This window comes from Bos javanicus, chromosome 8, assembly GCF_032452875.1.
Source record: "Bos javanicus breed banteng chromosome 8, ARS-OSU_banteng_1.0, whole genome shotgun sequence".
In the NCBI taxonomy this organism is placed as follows: domain Eukaryota; kingdom Metazoa; phylum Chordata; class Mammalia; order Artiodactyla; family Bovidae; genus Bos; species Bos javanicus.
In genome coordinates, this window is record NC_083875.1 from 56822684 (window position 1) to 56840966 (window position 18283).

Genomic DNA, 18283 nt, shown 5'->3' on the forward strand with positions numbered 1-18283 from the left:
CTGTGCCAGAGTCAGCTCCTGGTCTTGTTTTTGCTGTCTGTATAGGGCTTCTCCATCTTTGGCTGCAAAGAATATAATCAATCTGATTTCGGTATTGACCATCTGGTGAAGTCCATGGGTAGAGTCTTCTCTTGTGTTGTTGGAAGAGGGTGTTTGTTCTGACCAGTGCATTCTCTTGGCAAAACTTTGTAGCCTTTGGCCTGCTTCATTCTGTACTCCAAGGCCAAATTTGCCTGTTACTCCAGGTGTTTCTTGACTTCCTACTTTTGCATTCCAGTCCCCTATAATGAAAAGGACATCTCTTTTGGTTGTTAGTTCTAGAAGGTCCTGTAGGTCTTCATAGAACCATTCAACTTCACCTTCTTCAGCATTATTGGTCGGGGCACAGACTTGGATTACTTTGATATTGAATAGTTTGCTTTGGAAACAACAGAGATCATTCTGTCATTTTTGAGATTGCATCCAAGTACTGCATTTCGGACTTTTTTGATGACTATAATGGCTCCTCCATTTCTTCTAAGGGATTTTTGACCACAGCAGTAGATATAATGGTCATCTGAGTTAAATTCACCCATTCCAGTACATTTTAGTTCTCTGATTCCTCAAATGTCAGTGTTCAGTCTTGCCATCACCTGTTTGACCACTTTCAGTTTGCCTTGATTCATAGTCCTAACATTCCAGGTTCCTATGCAGTACTGCTCTTTACAGCATCAGACTTTACTTCCATCACTTATTCTTAATAAGTCCTGCCTTTAGGAGGGACTCTTTTACCGGAGGTCTAATCTATTTGGTTTTGTTAAGTTTTGAGATTGACTGACCTGAGGGAAGGGAAATACCCTAACCCAAGTCCCTTCCAGCCATTTTGTCTCACTTAAAATGAGATACTTTAATGTTGAGAGGCACTTCTGAAATTCAGTGCTGAGGAACACATGCTCATTATAAGACTGAGACCTAATCATAAGACTATAGAATGCTTCTACAGCACCACATCACTGAAGATCTGTTTACTGCAGTTAATTCCACCAGTATACTGTGTCTGGCTTTTCGAGGAGAAAACTGAATCATATAAAATGCTTGATTAAAGCCACAAATGGCAGAAAAAGAGTGGAATATAAAAATAGGAACAAAGAACAATGGCAATAAATGTGAAACAGTATCAGATATGATAGATATTAATCCAATGATATCAATAATCATTTTAAATACCAATGATTATACCAATTAAAAGATTGTCACAGAGCACCTAAAAACAAGATCCACTTATAAGAAATCTACTTTAAATCTTAATATAAAGGTACATATAACTTAGAAGCAAAGGGTTGTGGAAAGAGATATCATACTAATTTAAAGAAGTTTGAGAAGCCGTATGAGTTTCAGTCCAAGCAGATTTGAGGGCATGGAAAATTACCATGCACAAAGAAGGCTTTCCACAATGATAAAGGGGTCAGTTCTCCAAGAAGCCATAAGAGTTCTTGATGTGTATGTGCCTGACAACAAAGCATCAAATTAGACAAAAACAGAACTGCAAGGAGAAAGAAAGACGCCCACTGTCATAGCTGGAGGTTTATACACCCCTCTATCATAAATGGAGAGATCCAGCAGGCAGAAAATCAGCATAGACATAACTGAACTCAACAACACTATTGACAAAATGGATGTAATAAACATCTACAGACTTCTTCATCCAACAACAGCAGAATGCACATGGTCTCAAGCTCACATGGCATATACACCCAGATGGACCACATTCTGGGGCATAAAGCATGCTCTAACAAATTTAAAATAGCAGAAATCATATGAAGTTTAGTCTATTCTCAGACCATGATAGGAGTAACTTGAAATCAATAGTAAAAACAGAGGTGGAAAATTCCAAAATACCTGGAAATGAAGCTGTTCGGTTCTAAACATTCCATGGGTCTTGCTCTCTGTATGTGAACATGCACAGTGACCCAGCACCCAGAGACTTTGAAAGGTGGGGTCTGGTTGTTCTCTAATTGTGATATACATCTATCATTACTGTGGTGGTTTGTGAACTTGATAACAGCTGTGAAGTTTGGCACTTCCTCACAGTTAATACATGCTGGTATCTGAAATTCGTTTGTTCTGTTGGGGGACAGGCATTATTTAATTAAATAATGGTAACTGAAATTCATGCATGAGCAAACTGTTCAGAGTGAGGACTGCCTGTATAGCATACATTGAGTAATGTTCCATGGTAAGAAATAAATACCTAAAGGCCTATAGGATGAGAATTCATATCTTGTTATGAGGAAGTCTTTCTCTAAGCGGAATGTGAAACTGAGATATAAAGAAAAAGTTGCTTTGACTTCATAAAAATGAAAGAATTCTGTATAGCAAAAGGCAACCCAAATAGAGATAAAGATAACTGGCAAACTTGGAAACATAAACATATGACGATGTCTTTGGCCAACAATTCCTTTTCTTCACAATAGAATGAGGGGGGAAATCTCAGTGAGCCAAACCTCGTGAATCAATAGATGAGAGGTTAGACTAAATTTCTCATATGGTGTGGATTTAATTTTATGGAATGCAAAATATCTTCCAGTAGGAAATATGGAGTATCACCAGTCTTATCCAAATCCTTACAATGCACACAGGTAAACCTTGAATAACTGTGTAATGGATGAGTCTCTTTTCTGTTCTATAAGAGAGAGAGAACAATTAGCAGAATGTGTGTTTCTCCAGGGCAGAATTCTGGTATTGTCTCTGGACCACTGAGCTTTGCAAAAAATCGAAACGCACAGTCTCTGGCAAATCACTCTTAAACAATCAAAAGGGAAAGAAATGGAAAGGCTGATGAACTTGCTAGTCACCGTGTGGTCATGACTCCTGAAAATAGTGATGATGGGGAGTATGTGATGTCACATATGTGAAACTTACAGGGTATGGAGATTCAGATATACAGGGTGTAGATTCAAATGAAGTTGAGTAGGGAAGAATGCCTCTCATAACCCACCTCAGCTGAATTACTTAATATCTCAACTGGGAAATGTTGATTAAGAAATGAGAGGATACAGGCAGGAGCAACTCCTGAAATAGTGCCTAAATAACTCAAATATTCCTAAGGAATCCTGTGGACAACTGTGTCAGAGAGGAGCTGACAAATGGAATATAATAAGCACAGAGATCATGCCCTTGTCAGCTAGCATACAGAGAGCATTACTGATCCTCAGCAAATCATTACTGATCCTCAGAAAAATGTACTGTGACTGGGTCTAAAACCTGACTGGAATTTTCCATAGATGTGTGATATTGGAGATGCGTTTGCAGCTGCACTTGCCAAATCACCTTTTCAAAGCAGAGTAGGTCATGGCCAGAGGAGCAAAGGCTGCTCTGCTTGCTCTCAGGCAGAAAAGGATTTTAGAAATGCCAAGTTCTCTCCCACAAAGGAAGGGGTTAGCAGATTATGAATTAGTGATTAGTACAAGTATCTGTGATCCCTCAACTAATTTCCATCTTGAAGCTGGGATATAAAGACTCAGGCGCTGGGTGGTGAATCACAATCTCTCTGAATAGGTGCTTAATCAAGACTGGATGGGCTGAATTCGGGTCTCGGCATCTGGTGCCAGCTCTTTTTCCAGCAGGATGCCTTTAGACATGTCCCTGACACCTTTGCATCTATAGCTTTTTGTTGTTGTTTGATTGTTTAAATATATAAAATGGTGATAACACTACTTGGTGGCATATTCTATTAAAACAACAATAACAACAACCTGTCATTACTCAGTGCAAATCAAACAATAAATGCTTTCTCTTAGTGAACCTGCTTAACAATTTTCTGGACTCTTCTGCTGTGGGCCAGATTCAGAAATACACAAGTGAAAGAGGAGACAGTACATCATGTTTTATTCAATTGGGTCTTGATACCTATGTGTGACTCTTAACCAAGGAGTATGTGGTAGTTAAGGACACAGATTGAAATTGTTTAGAATGTGCCCTAAGCTCTGACTGCCAGGATTTAAATCTTAACTCTGGAAATTGTAAAACCTGGGAAAAATTGCTTCCCTAAACTTCATTTCCTGCATCTGAGAAAAATAACAGTATCTACCTTGTTGTAGACTCAATAATACCCTTGCCCTAAATGTCTACATTCTAATGCCCAGAACCTGTGAATGTCACATTAAATGACAGAAGGGATTTTGCCAATGGGATTAAATTAAGGTTATTGACGGGAAGATTATCCTGGGTTACCTGGATGGGCCCAAAGTCGTCACTGGTGTTCTCATGAGAGAGAGGTAGAGGGAGATTTGACTTCAAAGAGAAAGTGATGATGAAGCTGGGTTTGGATTGATGCCAGCCAGAAACCAAGGAATGCTGACAAGGAAACAGATTCTCTCTTAGAGCCTCTGGAGGGGGCATGAATGGTTCTACCAACTCCTGATTTCAGTTCAGTGAAACTGGTTTTGGACTTCTGTCTTCCAGAACCATAAGAAAATGTGTTTTGTTTTAAGCCACCAAGTTTGTAGTAATATTACAGCAGCCATAGTGAACAAATGTGTACCTCTTAGGAACTATTACCCCAGTTAAAATGTGTGACTGGAAGCACACTTAGTGGCATATCTGCATGCAGCAGGTATGCCATCATAAGCCATTCTTAAAAACCTGAATCCTTGGTTTTGTGGGATCATCAAATTCAGTACAGTGGTCATCATTTTTCTCCTTGTTCATCCTGGTAACGTGTCTAGGCAGCTAGCAGTGAGAGCTCAGTCCTTCTCCACAGGTCCTCTCACCTCTATTAATTAGAAGGAAAGTAAAAGTTGCTCAGTTATGTCCAACTCTTTGCGACCCCATGGACTGTAGCCCCCCAGGCTCCTCTGTCCATGGGGATCCTCCAGGCAAGAATACTGAAGTGGGTTGCCATGCCTTGCTCCAGGGGATCTTCCCAACCAAGGGATTGAACCCAGGTCTCCTGCATTGCAGGCGGATTATTTACCAACTGAGCCACCAGGGAAGCCCAAGAATACTGGAGTGGGTAGTCTCCCTTCTTCAGGGTATCTTTCTAACCCAAGAATCGAACTGGGGTCTCCTGCATTGCAGGCAGATTGTTTACCAACTGAGCTATCCAGGAAGCCCTAATTAGAGGGAAGAGGTTACTTAAGTAAGACATTACTTAAGCCACCTTATTCTTTTCCTTTCCTTCATGATACCACATCCAATGTGGTCTTTATAAATTTTAAAGAAAACAAAGTCATTTCTCAATGGATTCAGATACTACCCTAAATTAAGATTGCCAGTAAGTTCTTGTTCTTATTTCCAGACCTCATCACCAGAAATTCCTGAGCCTAAGTCCTCCCTAGCTTCTAGGATCACTCACTTTCTCATTTCTCCCTTTTCCTTTTAGTTGAGTCTTGTCATTTTAGTCCCTTCCTTAAACACAACTTGTAATAAGGTGACATAGCAAAGTGATGAAAGTATAGATGTTTTGGTTTTAATCCTGGGTTTTTGTCATCTACTTACTGTGTGACACTGGACAGGCTCTTTAATCTCTCTGGGCTTCAGTTTCGAAAAAATAAGTCAGTATTATAAATAATACTTAGCTAAGATTGCAATTGTGAGGATTAAATGAGTTTAATATTTGCTAAGCACTTAAAATCTCAGAAGATATTAAGAAGAGATGGCAAGAATACACAGAAGAACTGTACAAAAAAGATCTTCACGACCCAGATCATCACGATGGTGTGATCACTGACCTAGAGCCAGACATCCTGGAATGTGAAGTCAAGTGGGTCTTAGAAAGCATCAATACAAACAAAGCTAGTGGAGGTAATGGAATTCCAGTTGAGCTATTTCAAATCCCGAAAGATGATGCTGTGAAAGTGCTGCACTCAATATGCCACCAAATTTGGAAAACTCAGCAGTGGCCATAGGACTGGAAAAGGTCAGTTTTCATTCCAATCCCAAAGAAAGGCAATTTCAAAGAATGCTCAAACTACCGCACAACTGCACTCATCTCACATGCTAGTAAAGAAATGCTCAAAATTCTCCAAGCCAGGCTTCAGCAATACATGAACTGTGAACTTCCAGATGTTCAAGCTGCTTTTAGAAAAGAAAGAGGAACCAGAGACCAAATTGCCAACATCCGCTGGATCATGGAAAAAGCAAGAGAGTTCCAGAAAAACATCTATTTCTGTTTTATTGACTATGCCAAAGCCTTTGACTGTGTGGATCACAATAAACTGTGGGAAATTCTGAAAGAGATGGGAATACCAGACCACCTGATCTGCCTCTTGAGAAATTTGTATGCAGGTCAGGAAGCAACAGTTAGAACTGGACGTGGAACAACAGATTGGTTCCAAATAGGAAAAGGAGTCTGTCAAGGCTGTATATTGTCACCCTGCTTATTTAACTTCTATGCACAGTACATCATGAGAAATGCTGGGCTGGAAGAAGCACAAGCTGGAATCAAAATTTCCGGGAGAAATATCAATAACCTCAGATATGCAGATGACACCACCCTTATGGCAGAAAGTGAAGAGGAACTAAAAAGCCTCTTGATGAAAGTGAAAGAAGAGAGTGAAAAAGTTGGCTTAAAGCTCAACATTCAGAAAACGAAGATCATAGCATCTGGTCCCATCACTTCATGGCAAATAGATGGGGAAACAGTGTTAGACTTTATTTTTCTGGGCTCCAAAATCACTGCAGATGGTGACTGCAGCCATGAAATTAAAAGATGCTTACTCCTTGGAAGAAAAGTTATGACCACCCTAGATAGCATACTGAAAAGCAGAGACATTACTTTGCCAACAAAGGTCCATTTAGTCAGGGCTATGGTTTTTCTAGTTGTCATGTATGGATGTGAGAGTTGGACTGTGAAGAAAGCTGAGCGCCAAAGAATTGATGCTTTAGAACTGTGGTGTTGGAGAAGACTCTTGAGAGTCCCTTGGACTGCAAGGAGATCTAACCAGTCCATCCTAAAAGAGATCAGCCCTGGGATTTCTTTGGAGGGAATGATGCTAAAGCTGAAACTCCAGTACTTTGGCCACCTCATGCGAAGAGTTGACTCATTGGAAAAGACTCTGATGCTGGGAGGGATTGGGGGCAGGAGGAGAAGGGGATGACAGAGGATCAGATGGCTGGATGGCATCACTGACTCTAGGGACATGAGTCTGAGTGAACTCTGGGAGTTGGTGATGGACAGGGAGGCCTGGCGTGCTGCGATTCATGGGGTTACAAAGAATTGGACGCGACTGAGTGACTGAACTGAACTGAAACACTTAAAATAGCACTTGTTATAGTGTAAGCACTATAATTATGCTTGCTAATAATAATAAATGCCATTCCAAGCACATAACTTACTCAACTTTCTGTCATATCTTTGATGTATGTATTTGATGAAATCAGTAAATCATTCTGTTTCAAGGGGAACAGAAAAGTATTTTTGAACAATTGTCCATGTGGCTATTTCACCACATTTAGTGTTTCCATATTTCTGTACAACAACCTGGGGTAGTCCAATAGCCAATTAAAAATGGACAGAGCTTATGTTTTGCACCCTTTACCTCACTGTCCCCCCCCCACCACCCCCACCCCCGCCACACAAATCCCCATCTCTTTGGACATAAACTTTCATTTGTCCTCCATCTTCTGAAAACCTACTTCTAAGAAAGTGTCTGGGTTCATCCATGTCACTACAAAGTAACATTGACATATAAACACTATCATGTGTAAAATAGCTAGCTAGTGGGGAGCTACTGTGTAACACGGAGACCCCAACCTGGTGCTCTATGATGACCTAGAGGGGTGTGAGGGGAGGGCTGAGGTAGGCTCAATTATATATATATATATAGTTATGACTGATTTGCTTTGTTGTATGGCATAAACCAACATAACATTGTAAAACAATTATCCGCCAATTTAAAAAACAAAGGTGTATGATCTCCAGTTTAGTATGAATTTAAGACAAAGGTACCATTTACCTCAGAGAGACAACTTTTCAAGACTGGTTTTGTTTTTCAAATATTTTTTTTGTTTTTCTGTCTCTCCCAGCCTTTCAACCTTGGACAAACACAGGAGATCCATATTATGGCTCCAACACTTAGCACCTGTGCCATTCTCCGAGCCTGAAAGGAGCATCTGAGGGCAACACTCCTGTCCCGGGACTGTTGAGAGGACCACACCTAGCTCTGTTTTAGGTAAAGTATAAAGTGCTGCCCAGGCAGCCCATTGGATCACATCACCCTGGGTACACGGCAGTGACTGGTCCAGGGAGGGCCTGGGTGGGCTCAGCACAGTCAAGGGCTGTTTCTGGATCTCTAAGAATAAAATATTTTCTTCTTAGAGACAAGAAAGACATGCATTCATGAGTCTGATTCTCAAATCTTCCACAAGCCACCTTCTAATTCTTGAGAGATATATGCAGGGAACAATGCCCTGCTTAGTAATAACTAGAGTTTTAGCCTGAAGTTCCACACAAAATTTCTAATCTTAAGAAATATAAGAGGCCCTAGGTGAGACCTAACTTGTGGCCTAGACCAGTATTGGGCACAATATGGAATAAGGACTACCTGGCTCATGATTACCTGCAGTACTGGATGAAATCCAGACTGTTAACTCTCCCACAAAGTGAGAAAATTAAGAGTGATGGGGCCAGAATTATGCAGTTTTCATGATTAGTAACTAGTCATTATTTCCAGTCTAACCTGAAAGCAATTTGGTCTCTTTTGTTTCAGGAGCTTATCCTTGCTTTGGTCTTACAGCTTCCAAACTGAGGAGGGGGAGGGACAAGGATTTTGAAAAAGGAGGGGATCCAGGCAAGGAAACAGTGTTCAGTTTGAACATTTAAAAAATAGTTTATTCTGGGAAAATGGTGCAAGGAGAACAAAAGAAGGTGGGTCAAATTTTAGGAAAAGTAATGAAATTTTGTGAGAAAATAGCGGTTGGAGGAAAAAGCAAACTGAAATACAGCATGAGTTTAAACAGTTGATGTTAGAGACAGAAGTAGGAGCATCATACCTACAGAGAGGAAAATACAGTTCTACCATCCTGTTGTCCCCAGGACTGCGCAGAACTTAGTTAATTTAACTTACTGGTTTTCAACCCATAGCATCAATCTGTAAATAAAACACAGGACACTTTGTTGTAATTGCATAACAAATTGTAAATATTATCATCACAGGTAAACAAAGCAAGCATGCTGTTGACAAAAGGTGAGTTGTACAAGGGGAAAGACAGAACTGGGGGCACAAGCAGTCTCAGGCATAAAGACAATGATGAGATTAGAGTGAAAGTGAATACTGTAGCTCTGTACTATAGCTAATATTTCTGGAGAGCTTCCGTGTGTTGGACATTGACGGCTGCAAATGTGTTAAATTTGCATCATCACGAGCGACTCCATGCAGTAGTGGTTATCATCCATTTCCCTATTGTACAGGTGAGGAAACAGAGGCCCAGGAAGGTTGAGAAATTGCTCAGGATTGCAGAGCTAATAACCTGAAGAACAAAGCTTCCAAGCCAAGTCCATCTCCAGAACCAAGGCTTTTAGCCACTGTGCTACCACTTCAGTAAAAGCTAGCAAAAATTGCGTGGTATTACAGAAGAGAAGCCGCATAAGTAATGAAATGAATGTGATGTATTGAAAGGAAGAGGGATGAGAAGTAGTAGGGGTAGGAGTTTATCTTCCTGCCTCACGCTAGGGTGCTAAAATCCATCTACAATGGATACAGCAGATAAACATAATGTTTAGAATTATGGGGGTAACATTCATGTGGCCAAAAACTGTCTCTGGAGAGGGGAACTGGGGTTAGAAAAGTTGAATTTCTGTATTTGAAATGCTATCATGTCCACATATTATTTTCATAAAAATATATCTATTTGTTTAGAAATAGCTTCAACTGTGTAAATGCATTAAAACGTGAAATTCAAAAGCATCTTTACATCTCGTACATTTGTTAAGTGCTTCCCTAATCAGAATTGTTCTTTTCAGTTTTGAAGGGTTCTTTTTTTCAATGAAAAGCATTATAAATTTTAAAATTTAAAAATTGTCCCTGGTAATATTGCCAGCAAGGCCAAGAGAAGGTGTGGGACTGTTAGAAGCAAACTGGATTTCAACCCTGCTTCTGGGAGGCCGTTCTGACAACAAAGGGAAGGAGAGTCTCTGAAGTCAGGGAGCAGGAGCTTTGATCCTCTGGAGTTGTAACAAACAACTTAGAGTAAATGAATCAGGCGGCAGGGTGCCGGGAGGAGGCTGTCGGGCTCTCTGTGATGGTGTTCTTTGTTTTTGTGGGACTAATCTCAGAAATATTGCATTAGGCTCAGTGCTGTGCATTTTTAGGCTGGAGTTACCGTATTTTTCCATCTGTATACTTCATGAAAGCAAGCACTTTTACGCTCCCTTTAAAATGGGAATCTCCTATTTGAATTACCTGGTGAAGACATTTGAAGTAATTCATTAAGTATACACATGCATGCTCTATCTCCATCTATGTATCTATCAATCATCCTTTCCCTACTTACCTACCTGTATTAGTCTGCTCAGGCTGCTATAACAAAATAGCATAGACTAAGTGGCTTAAACAACAGACATTTCACACTTCTGGGAAGTCTAAGATCAAGGCAGATCTACTTCCAGGTGAGTCCATCATTTTTGGCTTGTAGATGGCGATCTTCTTGCTGTGTCCTCCTCACGTGGTGGAGAGAGAAAGCTCTAGTGTTTTTTCTGTTTCTTATAAGAGCTAATCCCATCATGACAGCTCTACCTTCATGGCCTCTTCTAAACCTAGTTACCTCCTAAAAACTCCATTTCCTAATTCCATCACACACAAGGGGATAGGGTTTCAATATATGAATCTGTGGAGGGGAACAAAAGAATTCAGTCTTAACGCTCTGTATCTGTCTCTGTCTTTATGTGTAGAATAATAACAGTGGCTTATAATTCATTTCCCTGTGTTATTTTATCCTTCCAAAACTCATGTGAGGTAAACTGGCCATAGGAAAATCACTGATTTCACTGAAACACTTGAAGGTTGAATTAACTTTGTGATCACACAATCAATAAATGATGATGCCACAATTCAATCCACATCTTCTCCATCCTCCTTTCCTCTTCTCTATTCCAGCCACATTATTTACTAGCTTTTCCCTGAGGACACTGGTATCCTTCTTCTGGGCCTTGGACAGGTTATTCCCATTATCTGGAATGCTTTTTCCTCAGATATTTGACTCAGTTGCCTCCCTCTACACTGTTCAAATTCCACCTTCCCAGTAAGACTTATCCTGTCTATGGTTTAACTTGAAAACTTTTTTCTCTGCCCACAAGGTCAATTTCCCATATACTGCTTAATTTTGATTGCATTTGTTACTAGGCTTCCCTGGTGGCTCAGTCAGTAAAGAATCCACCTGTAATGCAGGAGACCTGGTCTTTTATCTGGGTCAGGAAGAGCTTCTGGAGAAGGAAATGGCAACCCATTCCTGTATTCTTGCCTGGGAAATCCTGTGGACAGAGGAGCCTACAGGTGGGCTACCGTCCCTGGGGTTGCAAAGAGTCTGACACAACTTGGCAACTAAACCACACCACCAACTTGTCAGATAATTTACGTTGATTTCTGTTCTCCCCTCTGACTAAAAGATAGGCAGCATAGAGTCAGGAATTTTGCCTTTATTGAACCTAAGGGAGGCCCAGCAGAACTCTAGGGTCTGCAAGAACTGGACACAGTTGTAACTCTTATGTTTGGTATTTTAGCAGCCTATCTCAGAACCAAGCCAGTTATTCAAGAGAATCTTTTCTGATACTTTAAGCAGTATGATAAACTTGAAGTAAACTTAAATTTTCAACAATTACAGAGCAGGCATGGACTCTTCCTTTGTTTCACCAGACACATGAACCTGGATACAAAATCCATCCTCTCTGGGTGAAGTGGGAATGTACAAAGATGACTGGCCTAAGTCTCATTTGGATAAAAAGATGCACAAAAGAGACATTTAAACATTTTCAAAAACTAAAACCATAAACTGCGTTTCCTCTTCACATATCAGAGATTATCTAGCCTTTAGTGTGGTTAGAGTAGTGTGGGGTGGGGGGCGGGGGGAGAGACAGACAGAAAAGGATGAGTTGCCCTGTCTCTCCCTCCTCTGGACCTTAGTTTTTCCTGGACTGTCACTCCTTACACTCAAAGCAGATTTCAGGAGTCTGCACACATGGTCATAATGTGTGCCTCACTCCACAACCCAGTCACTGGGACCCAGAAAATTTTGCAACCTCAAGTCTGCCTCAACACATCATGACTCATATATATCAAAGAGTAAAGACACATAAACAGTAGTAGATTAACAAGAATAAGTTATTTATATATAAATTACATATATACATGTTTGTACATAAAGCTGGGAAAGATAAGGGCCCATTGAGGCAAATGGATAAGTGGAGAGGAAGCAGCTAAAGATAGCAGTGGGCACCCTGCCTGTTGCACGTGTAGAGAAAATAGCCAGAAGTTTGGGTCAGCCAAGTTTACAGTCAAACCAGGGATGGCACAGTGGATGATACATGCAGTTTATTTTCCATCCTCCAAATGGAACTTCTCAAGTCTGGTATATAGTTCTGAACTGGGCTCATATGTTTCTCACTTTGCAACACACACACACCCACATTCCTCACCCATGCACATACAACACACACTCCTGCACACGGCTGCGAGTGTGGTCCTTTGGCTCATTGTAGGAAGACAGCAGGTTAACAGTTTCACTCAAATGGGCAGAGTTGTTTTCCAGCAAAGCCCGTTCATCGTTGCGCAGAATCTGCAGAACAAGATATGCTCTTTATTTGTTGAGTTTTTTCACAGAAGAAAGGAGTTCGCTAATGCTCCAATGAAATCCTGGGCAGGTGATAAAAGTACCAGACCCAGAGCACAGACGCAGCTTCCCTGACCAGGAGCCGCTAAACACAACGCTGTGCTCCTCCTAAGTCAGAAGGGTGCCCTGAGTTGGGGTCCCAGGTGTTTTGAGCATAGAAGTTCCTCTCTAAGTATATATGGTGCTATCCCCCGTCGTACTGTGTGGGTTTGGGTTCGGAGGCCTGGGTGCTTTGTGTGAATGGAACACCAGACGTGTACCCAGTCATAGCAAGTGTGGTGCTGTCCCCCAACGCCCGCTCTGTGCTTTGCATATGTGAGTTCCAAGTCCAATGGCAGGTGTTGACACTGGGGCCTCCCATCCTAGATGAGATGTTGCTCCTCCCATATGTTCCACCCATGGTGTATTGGCCAGGTGGGCCCCAGTTGTACTGATGGGAAGTGTGGATACCAGGTCCTCCAATCCTGGGAATGATGTTGTTCCCTCCTATACCACCACCACTTGCATCTTGGACAGGTGGGTTCCAAGCCAGGGGTGGGTCTCACACTTGCAAATCCAATGGATGCAGTGTTGCTCTGGTGGAAAGTGGAAATTGACTTGTTCCTTAACACAAATTTCTTCTCCATGGTGATGGGATTTGTAACTGTAGATTTTCTACACTCATATGGGTCCTAGGTGCAGTGATGGGAAGTGGTAACACCCTGACCTCTAACCATAAGGATGGTGGTGTCCCCTGCCATCACTCTATCACCTGGATTCGGCTCAGGTAGACCCCAGGCATTGGGATTCAAGTTGAAAGCAGATATGTGCCTGGATGCTGGGATGGTGGCTTGCCCTTCATACTGCAGCAGCCATGCTGCAATGAGATGACCCCCAGGTGATCTGGCCCACAGTAGGAACACAAGTGGTGCTGGGTGCCCCACACAGTTCTGTCCAAAAGTTAGGTGGGCCAGATGCTTCTGAATAAGTGAGGCCTAGGGCATTCATACCAACCCCAAAACTCCCACCAGCCATAGAGGCTGCAGGTCCCATCAACAGTGGGCCTGATATGGTACTAGCAGACAGCAAGCTACTGTCTCCAGTACTGGGCACTGTGGTATCCACTCCAAAACCAGTAGTAGCAAATACATCCCTGGGGAAAATACCTGAGTTGTAGACAAAGGCCGGCTGCATGTTGATGGTGGTGATAGCAGACAGGGGATCTGGCAAACCTGAATCCATTTTGCTTCCTCTGGGTGGCTGGACTGCAGAAGACGTTAGCTTTCTATCTTGTTCTAGGGCTAATGGGTTTCCCAGTGGAATAGACTTGTTAGGCTTCTTCCTATTGTTGGCCCCAGATGTGGGCTGAATGGTGAGTTCTGGTTTCAAGCTTCACTTGAAACATGGGTACCTCTGTTGACCAAATCCACAGGCAAATAAGTTGAGGCTTGGGTCCAGGCATTGCCACCACTGGGCGCTGTGTTCTCAGAACCAAGAATAGCCATGTGATATGGGTAGTGGTTCTCCTTGGAGTCAGAGGTAGACTGGAAAATAGCAGTCTGAGGAGGAGGTGTTGTATGCATAGCATCGATGTCAAAGACTGGTTTGACATCTGTAGAGATGCCATCTGCTGGAGCATAGATAACTGCCAAAGCCATAGGTGAGGGGCTGGGAAAAACAGGAACTGAAGCCATAGATGTGGGGCTGGGGAAAACAGGAGCTGAAGCCATAGATGAGGGGTTGTGGGAAACAGGAGCTGAAGCCATCGTTGGGGTGCTGGTTGAGGCAGGATTTGGGGATTGAGGGAAACAGCCAAAGCCCTAGATGGGGAGGCCAGGGAAGACAGGACCCAAAGCCATAGATGGGGGGCCAGGGGAGAAGTGGCCAGAACCCTAGATGGAGGGATGGGGAAGACACCAGCAGGAGTCCTCAATAGTGAGGCTGGGGAAGACAAGGCTGTAGATGGGGGACCAAGGGAGACATCAACTGGGGCCCTAGGTGGGGGGCTGGGCAAGACAGCAGCCAGAGCCTTAGATGGGGGGCCAAGGGAGACAGTAGCTGGAGCCCCAGATGGGGGCCTGGGGAAGATGGCAGCCTGATCCCCAAATGGGGGCCCAGGGAAGACAGAAGCTGGAGCCCCAGGTGGGGGTCCGGGAAAGACGGCAGCCTAATTCCCAGGTGGGGGCCTGGGGAAGACGGCAGCCTGATCTCCAGGTGGGGGCCCGGGGAAGACGGCAGCCTGGTTCCCAGGTGGGGGCCCGGGGAAGACGGCAGCCAGAGTCCTAGGTGGGGGCCAGGGGAAGACAGCAGCCTGATCCCCAGGTCGGAGCCCGGGGAAGACGGCAGCCTGGTTCCCAGGTGGGGGCCGGGGGAAGATGGCAGCCAGAGTCCTAGGTGGGGGCCAGGGGAAGACAGCAGCCTGATCCCCAGGTCGGAGCCCGGGGAAGACGGCAGCCTGATTTCCAGGTGGGGGCCCGGGGAAGATGGCAGCCAGAGTCCTAGGTGGGGGCCAGGGGAAGACAGCAGCCTGATCCCCAGGTCGGAGCCCGGGGAAGACGGCAGCCTGATTTCCAGGTGGGGGCCCGGGGAAGATGGCAGCCAGAGTCCTAGGTGGGGGCCAGGGGAAGACAACAGCCTGATCCCCAGGTCGGAGCCCGGGGAAGACGGCAGCGGGAGTCCTAGGTGGGGGCCCGGGAAAGACGGCCGCCTGGTTCCCAGGTGGGGACCCGGGGAAGACGGCAGCCGAAGTCCTAGGTGGGGGCCCGGGAAAGACGGCCGCCTGGTTCCCCGGTGGGGGCCCGGGGAAGACGGCAGCCGAAGTCCTAGGTGGGGGCCCGGGAAAGACGGCCGCCTGGTTCCCCGGTGGGGGCCCGGGGAAGACGGCAGCCGAAGTCCTAGGTGGGGGCCCGGGAAAGACGGCCGCCTGGTTCCCCGGTGGGGGCCCGGGGAAGACGGCAGCCGAAGTCCTAGGTGGGGGCCCGGGAAAGACGGCCGCCTGGTTCCCCGGTGGGGGCCCGGGGAAGACGGCAGCCGAAGTCCTAGGTGGGGGGCTGGGCAAGACAGAGGCTCTCTTCTGCTCATCAGTGGTCGCAAATGTGGGCTGAGGGTTGTTTCGGGAGTCAAAGGGATAGTTAAAAATTGAAGCGTGGCGGGAGACCATGGGCACAAATTGGATGGTGGTGCCTGGTCTCTCTGCAGTGTGTGTCTGCTCCACCCCAATACCTGGGGGAGACTGAAAAATTACAGCTTGAGAAGGGGGAGTAGTGTCCATGTCCGTGATGCCCGAATCTGAAGGAGAGGGCACACTTGTAGATGCCATGACTGTGGTGGTAGAAGGGATGGCAGTAGAAGTAATGGGCTGCTCAGTTAGAACAGGGGGAGGGACGGGAGGGTCTGGAAGAGGGGTGAGTAAGTTTAAGGGAGGGGGAGAATCTACACACATGGGTGTTGGGGATTCATTTTTGTAGGAGGGTGGCTGGAAGGAGAGGGTTGGGGTGCTCAGAGGTGTAGAGAGGTCATAAGTAAAAGGTGGTGTTGCTTTGACTGAACACCGAGTGCCTTCATCCTCCTTAAGGGTAATTCCCACAATGGGATTCCAAACTGGAGGAAAAAGATAATCTGCAGGAATTGCAGAATGAGAGGATGCAGGGGCTGTGTATCTTGCCTCCTGATCCGTATAAGGTGGAAGGCCAGCCAGACTGGGGAATCTGGAGGACAGTTCAGCCAAGTGGGTGGTGGTAGGAGGGACCTCCAAAATGTGACTGACCGGAGCCAGGGAGCCTGTGGTCCCTGGGGCAGGTGGAGGGGCACTGCAGCATCGCATAGCCTTCCTTACATCCTTCAGGATTTTGTTTCGCTGACGCTCCATGCGTTGTTTCAGGGTGCCCCAGGTTTTGGCGAGAGTCATGCCTGGAAGCTTCGGAGGCAGCGGAAGGTCACTGCGACCCCACGGCAGAGGCAGCGGTGGTGGTAGTGGTGGCAGCAGTGGCGGCAGGGGCAGAAACACCGGCAGGGGTCTCTTCCGCTTGAGGGGGTGCCTACTGCGGGCAGATCCCAGGGCAGAAGAACTGCTCCGTGGGGTGTCTGAAGGTTGTTCACGCTGCAGCGCCTTCCCAGACATCAGTGACTCCGGGGAGCTGGGTCGGTGGTCTTCACCCAGCACTTCTTCTATTGGCCTCTCGGGCAGCAGGTTGCAGCACGGACTTGAGGCAGAGAGCACCCTGGCCAGGGGGCCGGGCTGCGAGGGAGGCTGGCCGTCTCCAGCAGTGTCGTCTAAGCAGATGGCGAGGCTTTCAGAGGAAGAGTTCTTCCAAGACACCTGGGCTTTCTCATTGAAGTTGCTTTCTGGGTGCACCGGGGGTAGGTTTGGAGGCTCAGGACTGCACTGGAGGGACGTGAGGACCCCGCTGGGCTCCTGGGGCCTGGGTGTCATTGTTATATCCCGGTCGCAGTACAGACTTATCTTTCCATTGTTCTCTCCTTCGGCCTCTGTGTGACCTTCCTCCTTTGTTATGCTTTCCCTGGGCTCTTCTTGGACCATCGCCTCACTCTCCTTTGTGCAACAAAGTGGGAGATGCCTGGTTGGTACCGGGTTCCCAACCTTGACTACCCGGGCAGGTAGCTCAGTTAGTGAACGCAGGAGAGTAATTTTGCGCCCCGGTGGAGGAATTCTGACGGTTCTCGAAGGTCCGAACATCATGGAATTACGAGTGGACAAGACAGGCTGCTTCTTTGGCGAGTTCCTCAAGTTCGTCACGGGTAGGACGCCCACAGGGGAGTACCCAGCCTGCTGGATGGGGTACTGCCTTTTCGGCGCAATGTAAAAGCTGGATGATAAAGGTAATCGATCCTGGTTGAGCAGCCTGTGACCAGGGTGTAAAGCAGGAGCTGGAGCAGCGGGGTGGCTCCGGCCAGATGTGATGGCATCCCGAGAGGGCAAAACCAGCGAGCGACGGCCCAGCGGGTTCCGGCGGCGGAGCGCGGAAACAAATTTACACAGTAAATTGCCCATATAGGACAGATTGTGCGCCAAACGCCCTGAGAATAGAGTGTGAAACTGGGAGAGCGTCTACCCAGCTTCTGACTCCTCTCGTGGTCAAATACGCACTGGAGGCAGGATTTCTCAGCCTGGCACTTGTGACATGTCCATGGTATACGCATCACAGAGAAACTGGGCTGCAAGCCCACACGTGGCAAATTACGGGGCAAAGGGCGGGGCCCCAGCGCATGACCCCTCCTGAACTCTCTAGCAGCCGAGGCTTCCCACTGTGGGTGCCAGGAGTTTGGCACCAGATGGGCCACCATGCAGAGACTGTTCAGGACTGTGGGGGCCTCCTCCTCCAGAGCTCATCCTGTCTAGCACCTCATCATGCAGCCACCTTGGTGCCTGCGTTTCTATCGGTCAGCCCTTCCCTGCGTGGGTCTCAGAGGCCTGTGCAAAGCTGAGTGCAGGAGCCACCCACCCTGTCGGGGGGTGGTCCGGCACCTATGGGGACCTTCC

General features: G+C 45.8%; 1 protein-coding gene and 1 long non-coding RNA gene across 2 annotated transcripts in view; one reads left to right on the forward strand and one right to left on the reverse strand.

Moving 5' to 3' along the window:
• The window catches only part of LOC133253419 (uncharacterized), an 87645-nt gene extending 77758 nt beyond the window's left edge, over positions 1–9887 (forward strand). The window contains exons 3-4 of the long non-coding RNA XR_009738298.1: positions 8008–8153; positions 9392–9887. This is a non-coding gene — a long non-coding RNA (uncharacterized LOC133253419). The remainder of the gene's footprint in view (positions 1–8007; positions 8154–9391) is intronic.
• A 2391-nt stretch (positions 9888–12278) lies between these two features.
• NPAP1 (nuclear pore associated protein 1) lies at positions 12279–17904 on the reverse strand. The gene is made up of 2 exons (XM_061425606.1): positions 13950–17904; positions 12279–12750 (listed from the first exon to the last, which is right to left on the reverse strand). Exon 1 carries the CDS (start codon positions 17792–17794, stop codon positions 14951–14953), a length of 2844 nt encoding a protein of 947 aa, XP_061281590.1. The 5' UTR covers positions 17795–17904; the 3' UTR covers positions 12279–12750; positions 13950–14950.
• Between the last annotated feature and the right edge of the window lie 379 nt (positions 17905–18283).